The following is a 13,723-nucleotide window of genomic DNA, read 5'->3' as shown; positions in this document are numbered from 1 at the left end:
CAACGGTTTCTCACTCTCACCAGCCTCATATCCACGGTATGAAATAGTCCACAGATATCAGCCAGGAGTTGCCTGCAACTTGTTGGTCACATGGCAGCCACAATGTTTGTCGGCAGACATGCCAGATTAAACATGTGTTGCCTGCAAGGATGGCACCATATGAATTATGTCCCACACAGACCCAGCATAAACAAGCGTCTCATGATGCCTTTCAAAATAAAGGACTCCCTACTCTGATGGACACAATGAGCCAACGTATGCACAGGGGTGCCCTTCCTTCAGAAGACGCTGACACTAACCATCATTACAGATGCCTCACTCTTGGGGGGGAGGGCACACTTGCATCCACATTCTATCCAGGGCTTCTGGTTTCCTGCAGAATCCTTTCTACGTATAAATCTATTAGAACTACGAGCCATCCACAACACCTGCACCCACTTCCTACCACTCATCAAAGACAAGGCCATTCAGATCCTTATGGACAACATAGACTGTATGTTTTATATAAACAGACAAGGGGAGCACAATCACACTCCCTATGCATGGAAGCCATAAAAGTCTGGCAATGATACATCAGACACAATATCCACATCTCCACGTCTTACCTACCTGGATGCCAGAACATCACTGCGGATGCCTTAAGCAGGCATTTTTCTCAGGACCATGAGTGGCAGCTCGGCAACAGAGTACTTCAACACATATTTCAATAGTGGGGGTTCCCAGCAATAGACCTCTTTGCAATCACACAAAATACCAAATGCCCCCGGTTTTGCTCCAGGGCAGGTCTCGGCATACAGTCCTTAGATGACACATTCCTCCTCGAGTGGAACCTTCCCTCCTATATGCCTTCCCTCCCATCCCTCTCCTGATCCGAGTGATCCACAAGATCAGGCAGGATGGGACCACAGTTATCCTAATAGCCCCCGCATGGTCTCACCAATCCTGGTGTCCTTACCTCCTTAGGATGGCTGTGCATCCACCAATCACACTCCAACTTCGGCCTCATCTGCTGTCCCAGGACTCAGGTCATGTCCTGCATCCGGACCTGCAAAAACTCCATCTCAGAGCATGGCTCCTCCATGGCTCACAGGACCTGAGATGACCTGCTCGGAAGAGGTACAAAACATATTATTAAATAATCGTAGAGCAACTACCCGACACACGTACATGCTCAAGTGGTGGTGATTTGAAGCATGGCGCCAACAGAAACAGATGGCATCCATCTCACTCTCACTACACAATGGGACCTCACCCTGGTCCTTCAGGCCCTCACCCATTCCCCATTTGAACCCATGGCGACATGCTTACTGCTACACCTTTCCATGAAAGAGGCATTCCTTGTGGCAATTATATCTGCCAGATGTGTAGGAGAGCTGGGGGCCTTCAAGGCAGATCCCCCATACATGGCTATTTTTTAAAGATAAAGTATCCCTGACACTGCACCCCAAGTTTTACCGAAAGTCATCTCAGTTTTCCACCTTAACCAACCCATTTACTTACCGACATTCTACCCCAAACACCACACAGATAGAATGCAGTCCACACTTCATACTCTCAATGTACAGGGGGCATTAGCCTTTTACATAGACAGAACAAGACCATTTTGTAAATCTTCCAGACTATTCATCTCCATCACCAAACGTGCCAAAGGGAGTGCCATATCTAAACAAGGATTCTCCAAGTGGATTTCTGATTGCAAAAAACTATGCTATCAGTGTGCCTGCCAACCCCCCAAGGGGATTTTCACACATCCCACTGGAGCCTGTCAGCCTCCACGGCTTTCCTGAACAATGTACCCATCACAGACATTTGTGGAGGTGCTACGTGGGCCTCAGCCCATACCTTTACACAGCACTATGCGTTAGAGCAGCAGGCAACATCTGGTACCTCGTTTAGACTTTCTCTTCTGTGATCTGTCACGACTTCAACTCCAAAGCCCCCTCCTTCCACCAGAAGGCACTGCTCTGAAGTCATCTAAAATGAAGCAACCACAGGGCATCACTCGAAGAAGAGAAGGTTACTCACCTTGTGCAGTAACTGAGGGTGCTCCACTACGCTCCCTCCTCCCCTCAACTTCGGCGTTTCTTACTCAGTCTCTGCAGTAGAGAAGGAACAGAGTGGGTTTTGGTCCCACAGTATCAGTTAACTGCCTGAAGCAGCACAAGATGGGGACCACGCATGTGCGACCCAACAGGGCACTGCTACCAAAAGTCTCCGAGGACAAGTGCAAGGGCACACGAACACCTAAAATGGAGCACCCACAGGGACACACATCTCAAAGAATCTCAGTTACTTCACATGGCGAGTAACCTTCTCTTCTCTGAAACCTCTGTCACTGGTCACTGTTGGAAGACAGGATACTTAGCTAGGTGGATGATTGGTGTGACCCTATGGCATTCTTATGTTCATAAGGGTCATTACTAGGGATGTCAATCAATTTAAAAAATTAATCTCGATTAATCGTGTGATTAAAAAAATTAATTGCAATTAATCGGACGATTAATCCCACTGTTAAACTATAATAGAATATCATTTATTTAAATAGTTTTTGATATTTTCTACATTTTCAAATATATTGATTTGAATTACAACACAGAATACAAAGTGTATAGTGCTCACTTTATATTTATTTTTATTACAAATATTTGCACTGTAAAAAACAAAAGAAATAGCATTTTTCAATTCCCCCATTACAAGTACTGTAGTGCAATCTCTTTACCATGAAAGTTGAACTTACAATTGTAGAATTATGTACAAGAAAAAACTGCATTCAAAAGTAAAACAGTGTAAAATTTTAGAGCCTACAAGTCCAGTCAGTCCTACTTCTTGTTCAGCCAATCGCTCAGACAAACAAGTTTGTTTAATTTACGGGAGATAATGCTGCCCGCTTCTTGTTTACAATATTTCCTGAAAGTGAGAACAGGTGTTCGCATGGCACTGTTGTAACCGGCGCCGCAAGATATTTATGTGCCAGATGGGCTAAAGATTCATATGTCCCTTCATGTTTCAACCACCATTTGAGAGGACATGACTCCATGCTGATAATGGGTTCTGCTCTACAACCATCCAAAACACTGTGGACCAATACATGTTCATTTTCATCATCTGAGTCAGATGCCACCTACAGAAGGTTGATTTTCTCTTTTGGTGGTTCGGGTCTGTAGTTTCCGCATCGGAGTGTTGCTCTTTTAAGACCTCTGAAAGCATGCTTCACACCTTGTCCCTCTCAGATATTGGAAGGCACTTCAGATTCTTAAGACTTAGGTAGAGTGCTGAAGCTATCTTTAGAAACCTCACATACCAATGTACCTTCTTTGTTTTTTGTGAAATCTGCAGTGAAAGTGTTCTTAAAACAAACAACATGTGCTGGGTCATCATCTGAGGCTTCTATAACATGAAATATATGGCAGAATGCGGGTAAAACAGAGTAGGAGACATACAGTTCTCCCCCAAGGAGTTCAATCACAAATTTAATTAATGCATTATTTTTAACGAGCATCATCAACATGGAAGCATGTCCTCTGGAATGGTGGCCAAAGCATGAAGGGGAATATGAATGTTTAGCATCTCTGGCCCGTAAATACCTTACAATGCTGGCTACAAAAGTGCCCTGCAAACACCTGTTCTCACTTTCGGGTGACATTGTAAATAAGAAGGGCAGCAGTATCTCCGGTAAATTAAACAAACTTGTTTGTCTTAGCAATTGGCTGAACAAGAAGTAGGACTGAGTGGACTTGTAAGCGCTACAGTTTTACGTTGTTTTATTTGAGTGCAGTTATGTAACAAAAAAATACATTTGTAAGTTGCACTTTCACGACAAAAAGATTGCACTACAGTACTTGTATGAGGTGAATTGAAAAATACTGTTTCTTTTGTTTATCATTTTTACAGTGCAAATATTTGTAATAAAAGTAATAATATAAAGTGAGCACTTTACACTTTGTATTCTATGTTGTAATAGAAATCAGTATATTTGAAAATGTAGAAAAACATCCAAAAATATTTAATAAATTTCAATTGGTATTCTATTGTTTAACATTGCGATTAAAACTATGATTAATCACAATTAGTTTTTTTAATCGTGATACATTTTTTGAGTTAATCACGGGAGTTAACTGCAATTAATTGACAGCCCTAGTCATTATGTGTGTGCAGAAAGTGGATTTCAAATATTAATGACTTGGCCATTTAGAAGGCAAAGAATAAAACTCTTTTTATGGGATGATGACCTGAAAAACGGAATTCCATTTATCTTTTTTTAAAAGTATAAGTGCTAATTAATAATAATTTACATGTTCAAAGCATAATGCAAACATAAGGTGAATTAACCAGAGTCTCTGGGTACCAAAATTAAGTCATAACATAGGATTTCATGACCAAAGTCTACATTGGAAAACTCTCATTCACTGCTGATCTATATATCATTCCCATAACCAACCACTCAGGCTGAAGCCCAGGAAAGGAGGTTGGCCTACCCAAACTCTCACAGACCAGTAGGAGGGGCAAAGTCCAGAGCCAGAGGCCAACCACTGAAAGCACCCTGCCACTGTGCATTAAAGATAACTGTCAAGTAGCGATTGCTAGTATCTAATTTTGTTGTTTATATCTTAGAAAGAAAAAAGTAAGGGGAGAAGTGTTCGTTGGTTTTGTGTGTTTCAGTTTTGGATGCCCATTTCAGAGGTGCAGGGCATCTAAAACTCTAGCTGAAGATAAAGATGGCGGCATGCTTTCAATACCTCTAAAAATCAGGCATGAGGGAACTCAAGTTGAGCACAGAAAAACAGGCGGCAAAATTAAACTGCAAATTTTATTATTCACATTGTGGTAGCACCGACACGTATGACATGAGCCACTGTCCTCACCAGTATCCTCAAAAAGTTTAATTTAGCTTAACAAAGAGAAGGTTAAGAGGTGACTAGATTACAGTCTGTAAAAGTCCCTACATAGGGAAGAAATATTTGATAATAGGCTTTTCAGTCTACCAGACAATCCTTAACAAGTTTCAGTGGCTGGAAGTTAAAGCTAGACAAATGCAGACTGGAAGTAAAGTATACACTGTAACAGTTTTACAAAGGGTCTTGCTGGATTTTCCATCACTTGCCATTTTTAAATCGTAAGTGGATGTTTTTCTAAAAGATATACCATAGTTCAAAAGGAATTCTTTTGGAGATGTTATATGATAGCAGTGTTAGACAGGTGGTCAGAGTAGATGATCACAACTGTCCCATGTGGCCTTGGAATCTATGAACCTCAAAAGTGGCAGTGGTGACTACTAAAGCTAGAGAATAGCTCGTTGTTTTCCTGGGTTCATTTATTATTTAATTGCTCTCAGTGTTCCCACTGCTTTATGGAGTGCAGGGGCAAATTCTCTCTGAAAATGTCAGGAGTTTGTAAAAGAAATCTAGATTATGTTGCTCATGCTCAGCAGTTGAAATAAAAGTGTAGCTGTACTAGCCCAGCAGGTCACTGAATACACGTTTCTGTCATTCAGACGAAGGTGACTTCATTCATTCGTGCCTTACTCAAGCATCACGCTTTCAGCAGTGACCCCCATTCATCACAGTTACTCTATAGCGGTGCAGGAATCAGGTTTTTCCCTGCATATTTTTTTATTTAGTCCATACCTTTGGAGCTCGTGTTTACTTTCCCAGTTCTCCTCTCCTTCCATTCCACTGCTTTGGATGTCTGACATTGTACCAACTTGCCTTTTTTACCCTGATCTGCAAAGGTCACTATGGGCCAGTGACAGGAGGTCCCTGGCTATGGCTTCAGTTTGACAAAGAGTGAAAGTGCAGCAGAGATTTTATGCTGTTCTGTCACAAGCACTGTGCATCACTGAGTATTCATAGAATCATAGAATATCAGGGTTGGAAGGGACCTCAGGAGGTCATCTAGTCCAACCCCCTGCTCAAAGCAGGACCAATTCCCAACTAAATCATCCCAGCCAGGGCTTTGTCAAGCCTGACCTTAAAAACCTCTAAGGAAGGAGATTCCACCAACTCCCTAGGTAACCCATTCCAGTACTTCACCACCCTCCTAGTGAAGTAGTGTTTTCTAATATCCAACCTAAACCTCCCCCACTGCAACTTGAGACCATTGCTCCTTGTACTGTCATCTGCCACCACTGAGAACAGCTGAGTTCCATCGTCTTTGGAACCCCCTTTCAGGAAGTTGAAAGCAGCTATCAAATCCCCCCTCACCCTTCTCTTCGGCAGACTAAACAATCCCAGTTCTTTCAGCCTCTCCTCATAAGTCATGTGTTCCAGTCCCCTAATAATTTTTGTTGCCCTCCGCTAGACATTTTCCAATTTTTCCACATCCTTCTTATAATGTGGGGCCCAAAACTGGACACAGTACTCTAGATGAGACCTCACCAAAATCATAGAATCATAGAATATCAAGGTTGGAAGGGACCCGAGAAGGTCATCTAGTCCAACCCCCTGCTCAAAGCAGGACCAATTCCCAGTTAAATCATCCCAGCCAGGGCTTTGTCAAGCCTGACCTTAAAAACCTCTAAGGAAGGAGATTCTACCACCTCCCTAGGTAACGCATTCCAGTGTTTCACCACCCTCTTAGTGAAAAAGTTTTTCCTAATATCCAATCTAAACCTCCCCCACTGCAACTTGAGACCATTACTCCTCGTTCTGTCATCTGCTACCATTGAGAACAGTCTAGAGCCATCCTCTTTGGAACCCCCTTTCAGGTAGTTGAAAGCAGCTATCAAATCCCCCCTCATTCTTCTCTTCTGCAGGCTAAACAATCCCAGCTCCCTCAGCCTCTCCTCATAACTCATGTGTTCCAGTCCCCTAATCATTTTTGTTGCCCTTCGCTGGACTCTCTCCAATTTATCCACATCCTTCTTGAAGTGCGGGGCCCAAAACTGGACACAGTACTCCAGATGAGGCCTCACCAATGTCGAATAGAGGGTGATGATCATATCCCTCGATCTGCTGGCACTGCCCCTACTTATACATCCCAAAATGCCATTGGCCTTCTTGGGAACAACAGCACACTGTTGACTCATATCCAGCTTCTCGTCCACTGTCACCCATAGGTCCTTTTCTGCAGAACTGCTGCCAAGCCATTCGGTCCCATGTAGCGGTGCATGGGATTCTTCCATCCTAAATGCAGGACTCTGCACTTGTCCTTGTTGAACCTCATCAGATTTCTTTTGGCCCAGTCCTCTAATTTGTCTAGGGCCCTCTGTATCTTATCCCTACCCTCCAGCGTATCTACCTCTCCTCCCAGTTTAGAGTCATCTGTAAACTTACTGAGGGTGCAATCCACCCCATCGTCCAGATAATTAATGAAGATATTGAACAAAACTGGCCCCAGGACCAACCCTTGGGGCACTCCACTTGATACCGGCTGCCAACTAGACATGGAGCCATTGATCACTACCCGTTGAGCCCGACAATCTAGCCAGCTTTCTATCCACCTTATAGTCCATTCATCCAGCCCATACTTCTTTAACTTGCTGGCAAGAATACTGTGGGAGACCGTGTCGAAAGCTTTGCTAAAGTCAAGGAATAACACATCCACTGCTTTCCCCTCATCCACAGAGCCAGTTATCTCGTCATAGAAGGCAATTAGTTTAGTCAGGCATGACTTGCCCTGGGTGAATCCATGCTGACTCTTCCTGATCACTTTCCTCTCCTCTAAGTGCTTCAGAATTGATTCCTTGAGGACCTGCTCCATGATTTTTCCAGGGACTGAGGTGAGGCTGACTGGCCTGTAGTTCCCAGGATCCTCCTTCTTCCCTTTTTTAAAGATGGGCACTACATTAGCCTTTTTCCAATCATCCGGGACCTCCCCCGATCGCCATGAGGTTTTCAAAGATAATGACCAATGGCTCTGCAATCGCATCCACCAACTCCTTTACCACTCTCAGATGCAGCGCATCCAGCCCCATGGACTTGTGCTCGTCCAGCTTTTCTAAATAGTCCCGAACCACTTTTTTCTTCACAGAGGGCTGGTCACCTCCTCCCCATGCTCTGCTGCCCAGTGCAGCAGTCTGGGAACTGACCTTGTTCATGAAGACAGAGGCAAAAAAAGCATTGAGTACATTAGCTTTTTCCACGTCCTCTGTCACTAGCTTGCCTCCCTCATTCAGTAAGGGGCCCACACTTTCCTTGACTTTCTTCTTGTTGCTAACATACCTGAAGAAACCCTTCTTGTTACTCTTAACATCTCTTGCTAGCTGCAACTCCAGGTGTGATTTGGCCTTCCTGATTTCACTCCTGCGTGCCAGAGCAATATTTTTATATGCTTCCCTGGTCATTTGTCCAATCTTCCACTTCTTGTAAGCTTCTTTTTTGTGTTCAAGATCAGCAAGGATTTCACTGTGAAGCCGAGCTGGTCACCTCCCGTATTTACTATTCTTTCTACACATCGGGATGGTTTGTCCTTGTAACCTCAATAAGGATTCTTTAAAATACAGTCAGCTCTGCTGGACTCCTTTCCCCCTCATGTTATTCTCCCAGGGGATCCTGCCCATCAGTTCCCTGAGGTTGTCAAAGTCTGCTTTTCTGAAGTCCAGGGTCCATATTCTGCTGCTCTCCTTTCTTCCCTGTGTCAGGATCCTGAACTCAAGCATCTCATGGTCACTGCCTCCCAGGTTTCCATCCACTTTTGCTTCCCCTACTAATTCTTCCTGGTTTGTGAGCAGCAGGTCAAGAAGAGCTCTGCCCCTAGTTGGTTCCTCCAGCACTTGCACCAGGAAATTGTCCCCTAAACTTTCCAAAAACTTCCTGGATTGTCTGTGTACTGCTGTATTGCTCTCCCAGCAGATATCAGGGTGATTGAAGTCTCCCATGAGAACCAGGGCCTGCGATCTAGTAACTTCCATGAGTTGCCGGAAAAAAGCCTGATCCACCTCATCCCCCTAATCTGGTGGTCTATAGCAGACTCCCACCATGACATCACCCTTGTTGCTCACGTTTCTAAACTTAATCCAGAGACACTCAGGTTTTTCTGCAGTTTCATATGGGAGCTCTAAGCAGTCATACAATGTGTATATATATATATATATATATATACATATATACACAATGCAACTCCCCCACCTTTTCTGCCGTGCCTGTCCTTCCTGAACAGTTTATATCTATCCATGACAGTACTCCGGTGCAAACAGTACCCTTCAAACAGTTTCATGGCTAACATTTATAGATTTAAAGAGAGATTTAGTTTAGACCTTCTTCGCTGAAAGGTTGAGGGCCTCAAGGAGTGTAGGTGTTGAAGAGAGAGAACTGATGGATCACCTGAGTCCAAAGGAGGTGCTGAGGGCACTAAGGGTGTTTTGGGAGGGAAGGGATCACTCTGAGATCTGCTCAATGTATTCGACCACCTAACACAGGTGCACATCATAGACATAGATCTCCTTTTGAGACATGGAACAAACTGCATCTCTGCTTTCTCCCCACAGCTACTGTGTCTTTGTTTCATGTTACATCTACAGATGTTTCTACAATTTACCGTCTGCCTGTTCCTTCATTTCTTCTGTTGTATGTTTGTTTGTTTCCTTTTAACATGATGATTAATATATCTTTGTTTTTCTTTTCACCTTTTTCTGTTGCCAACATTTGTAGGAAGAAGAACAAAAGCAGGCAGTAAGTTGATTTCAGTGTGTAGTTGATCTAACTTGGGGGTGGGTTCTGCATGAAAACACATTTTTTGTCCTATGGGATATGTGTATATAAACCATGCATTACTTTTTCTTCGTGGCTAGTGTAAAGTTGCTGCTATGGGGTCTTTCTCATTTTTGAAATTCCAAACCAGAGCTCTTCAGTTCCCAGTGGAGCATGTTCTTAATAAAGTACTGTGAGCTTATTTTCCTCCCCTTTCAAATTAAGTTTATTGCCTTGAGTACATGACCAGTGAGAATATTTGTTTGTTTTTTAGAAAAGTGCATGATCAACCAGATTGAAAAGGCAGATTCTCAGCTTGTTTTACTCCATATTCTGAGAGTTTCTCTGAAGTATTTTGATAGCTTTCTTGTCTCTTTGAATAACCTAGAATTTGCCTGTTTGCCATGTACAAGTCCATGCATGAAAACTAATTTTGATACTCTAGGCGTGGCTTCGTGTCGTGTAGCCTTGATATAGTCCCACTAGACTAGTCTGTTTTGCGCTTATTGCAAACAAAATGTGCAAACTAATGAGAGACAAGAATGCTTTGCTGTTACTGATTTCCATTTCCATTACCCTCCTACTAAAATTTAAATCCAGTGTTAACTTTGTGATCCACTCCAGAGGGAGCCCTTTTTCTGTTTAAGGAACAGCCTTATATTCAGTTATTTTTCTTCAGCAGCACACGTTTTTAGCACACCCTGGCTGTTCTTCTTTGTGCACATAGAGTTATGAAGATTAATCCTGTGTTCACTTTGGTGGTTTATCTGCCATATATACCTTACACAGCTTGAAAATATTCATATAACGTATTTCTGGGAAGAAGATGTACCTGTGTATACAGCTTCTATCGATGAAGCCTCTGAGTCACACTACATCAGTAATGTGCTGGACCTGACCTTTGGTGGCTCCTGGGAGCCCCATATTAAAAGTCCTTCACCAAATTGAAGGGAAAATTGTGGTGATTTCCTTCCTTGTGCTGGAGTTCGCTCCTCTCTAGATGTGGCTAAATCATCCTGTTCAGAGAAGATTTATCCTGGGGTTCATAAAAATACCTCTGTGAAAAAACTTGTGACTTTTAGGAATGGACCAGATTACACCAAACAGGTAGGTACAGAATGTTTCCTGGGGGAAGAAAAACCCCAAGACACCCAGATAAGGTCTTTACTCCTCTTCCCCATCAAATTGCAAACGCTGAACATTGCCATATACTCAAGAAGAAAAGGAGGACTTGTCACACCTTAGAGACTAACAAATGTATTTGAGCATAAGCTTTCGTGAGCTACAGCTCACTTCATAGATTCATAGATACTAAGGTCAGAAGGGACCATTATGATCATCGGATGCATTCAGTGGAAAATAGAGTGGTGAGATTTATATACATAGAGAACATGAAACAATGGGTGTTACCATACACACTGTAACCAGAGTGATCAGGTAAGGTGAGCTATTACCAGCAAGAGAGCGGGGGAGGGAGGGTCTCGTTGGAGTCTGTTTTTGAAGTTTTTTGTTGAAGAATTGCCACGTTTAGGTCTGTAATCGAGTGACCAAAGAGATTGAAGTGTTCTCCAAGTGGTTTTTGAATGTTATAATTCTTGACCTCTGATTTGTGTCCATTTATTCTTTTATGTAGAGACTGTCCGGTTTGGCCAATGTACATGGCAGAGGGGCATTGCTGGTCCATGATGGCATATATCACATTGGTGGATGTGCAGGTGAACGAGCCTCTGATAGTGTGGCTGCTGTGATTAGGCCCTATGATGGTGTCCCCTGAGTAGATATGTGGACACAGTTGGCAACGGGCTTTGTTGCAAGGATAGGTTCCTGGGTTAGTGGTTCTGTTGTGTGGTGAGTGGTTGCTGGTGAGTATTTGCTTCAGGTTGGGGGGCTGTCTGTAGGCAAGGACTGGCCTGTCTCCCAAGATCTGTGAGAGTGATGGGTCGTCCTTCAGGATAGGTTGTAGATCCTTGATGATGTGCAGGAGAGGTTTCAGGATAATTTTCAGGAATAAACATTTCCATGGAAGTGTAGGATAATTAACATTTGTTTTCCCAGTGCCGCTGCCTCCTTCCTGGTTATTGTTGTTAGTTGGCTTGCCTGCGTGTGTGTGTGTGGGGGGGGGGGGTTGTGGGGTTGTGTGGTCTCTCGGGTTGCCAACTTTCTACTCGCACAAAACTGAACACCCTTGCCCGACCCTGCCTCACCCCTTTTCCAAGGCCACGCCCCCACTCACTCCATCCCCCCTCCCTCTGTCACTCACTCTCCCCACCCTCACTCACTCTCATTTTCACCAGGCTGGCTCAGGGGGCTGGGGTGGGGGGGTAAGAGCTCTGGCTGGGGGTGCAGACTCTGGGGTGGGGCGGGGATGAGGGGTTTGGGGTGTAGGAGGGTGGTCCAGGCTGGGACCGAGGGGTTTGGAGGGCGGGATGGAGATCAGGGCTGGGGCAGGAGGTTGTGTTGCGGAGGAGGATGAAGCTCCAGTTGAGGGTGCGGGCTTTGGGGTGGGGCTGGGGATGAGGGGTTTGGGGTACAGTAGGGTGCTCTGGGCTGGGACTGAGGGGTTCAGAGGGTAGGAGGGGAATCAGGGCTGGGGCAGGGATTTGAGGCATGGGAGGGAGTCAGGGGTGCATGCTCTGGGCAGCGCTTACCTTAAGTAGCTCCCGGAAGCAGCAGCATGTCCCTTCTCTGGCTGCTACGCGGAGGTGCGGCCAGGTGGCTCTGCATGCTGCCCTGTCTGTAGGCGCCGCCCCTGCAGCTCACATTGGCTGCACTTATTAGAGCCCCCCTGGCTTCCCCCTATGCATAGGAGCCAGAGGGGGGACATGCTGGCTGCTTCCCGGTAGCTGCACGGTGTGGAGGCTAGCAGGGAGCCTGCCAGCACCACTGGGCAGAGCCGCCAATAGGACAGTCAGCAGTCCGGTCAGCAGTGCTGACCAGAGCCCCTAGGATTCCTTTTCAACCAGGTGTTCTGATCGAAAACCGGACACCTGGTCACCCTAGTGTTGTCCCCAGCTTTGTGTAGATAGCTGGTTTAGCAGACCATGATAGTACTACCTAGTGTGGTATTTGTACTGGCTGGGTAAATATTTAGTGCTTATTATATAGCAACAATTCCGGGCAGTGCAGTGGGCAGTGAACTTGTAATCGTCTGGTTTAATACATTGCCTGACTTTGGTTTACAGCCTCTGGTTCAGGCCTCAGGGCTTGCACTAGGCCCAGTGCTCCAGGCTCTCTCTACTACAGGTATTGAAACTCATTGTAGTTTGAATATGAAAACAAATGAAGAATCATAGAATCATAGAATATCAGGGTTGGAAGGGACCTCAGGAGGTCATCTAGTCCAACCCCCTGCTCAAAAGCAGGACCCATCCCCAATTAAATCATCCCAGCCAGGGTTTTGTCAAGCCTGACCTTAAAAACTTCTAAGGAAGGAGATTCCACCACCTCCCTAGGCAACGCATTCCAGTGTTTCACCACCCTCTTAGTGAAAAAGTTTTTCCTAATATCCAACCTAAACCTCCCCCACTGCAACTTGAGACCATTACTCCTTGTCCTGTCCTCTTCCACCACTGAGAATAGTCTAGAACCATCCTCTCTGGAACTACCTTTCAGGTAGTTGAAAGCAGCTATCAAATCCCCCCTCATTTTTCTCTTCTGCAGGCTAAACAATCCCAGCTCCCTCAGCCTCTCCTCATAAGTCATGTGTTCCAGACCCCTAATCATTTTTGTTGCCCTTTGCTGGACTCTCTCCAATTTATCCACATCCTTCTTGTAGTGTGGGGCCCAAAACTGGACACAGTACTCCAGATGAGGCCTCACCAATGTCGAATAGAGGGGGACGATCACGTCCCTCGATCTGCTCGCTATGCCCCTACTTATACATCCCAAAATGCCATTGGCCTTCTTGGCAACAAGGGCACACTGCTGACTCATATCCAGCTTCTCGTCCACTGTCACCCCTAGGTCCTTTTCCACAGAACTGCTGCCTAGCCATTCGGTCCCTAGTCTGTAGCTGTGCATTGGGTTCTTCCGTCCTAAGTGCAGGACCCTGCACTTATCCTTATTGAACCTCATCAGATTTCTTTTGGCCTAATCCT

General features: G+C 44.8%; 1 protein-coding gene across 3 annotated transcripts in view; it reads left to right on the top strand.

Annotated features, from left to right (window-relative positions):
• Positions 1-13,723, top strand: part of DTNB (dystrobrevin beta) — a 397,289-nt gene that overhangs the window by 307,524 nt on the left and 76,042 nt on the right. For all 3 annotated transcript variants that reach the window (XM_084624543.1, XM_084624545.1, XM_084624544.1), the window contains exon 16: positions 9,588-9,608. In XM_084624543.1, the coding sequence (XP_084480669.1) occupies positions 9,588-9,608 (21 nt within the window). The remainder of the gene's footprint in view (positions 1-9,587; positions 9,609-13,723) is intronic.

Source organism: Lepidochelys olivacea (assembly GCF_965140295.1).
Source record: "Lepidochelys olivacea isolate rLepOli2 genome assembly, chromosome: 3".
Classification (NCBI taxonomy): Eukaryota; Metazoa; Chordata; order Testudines; family Cheloniidae; genus Lepidochelys; species Lepidochelys olivacea.
This window is presented reverse-complemented; position numbering and strand designations above follow the sequence as displayed.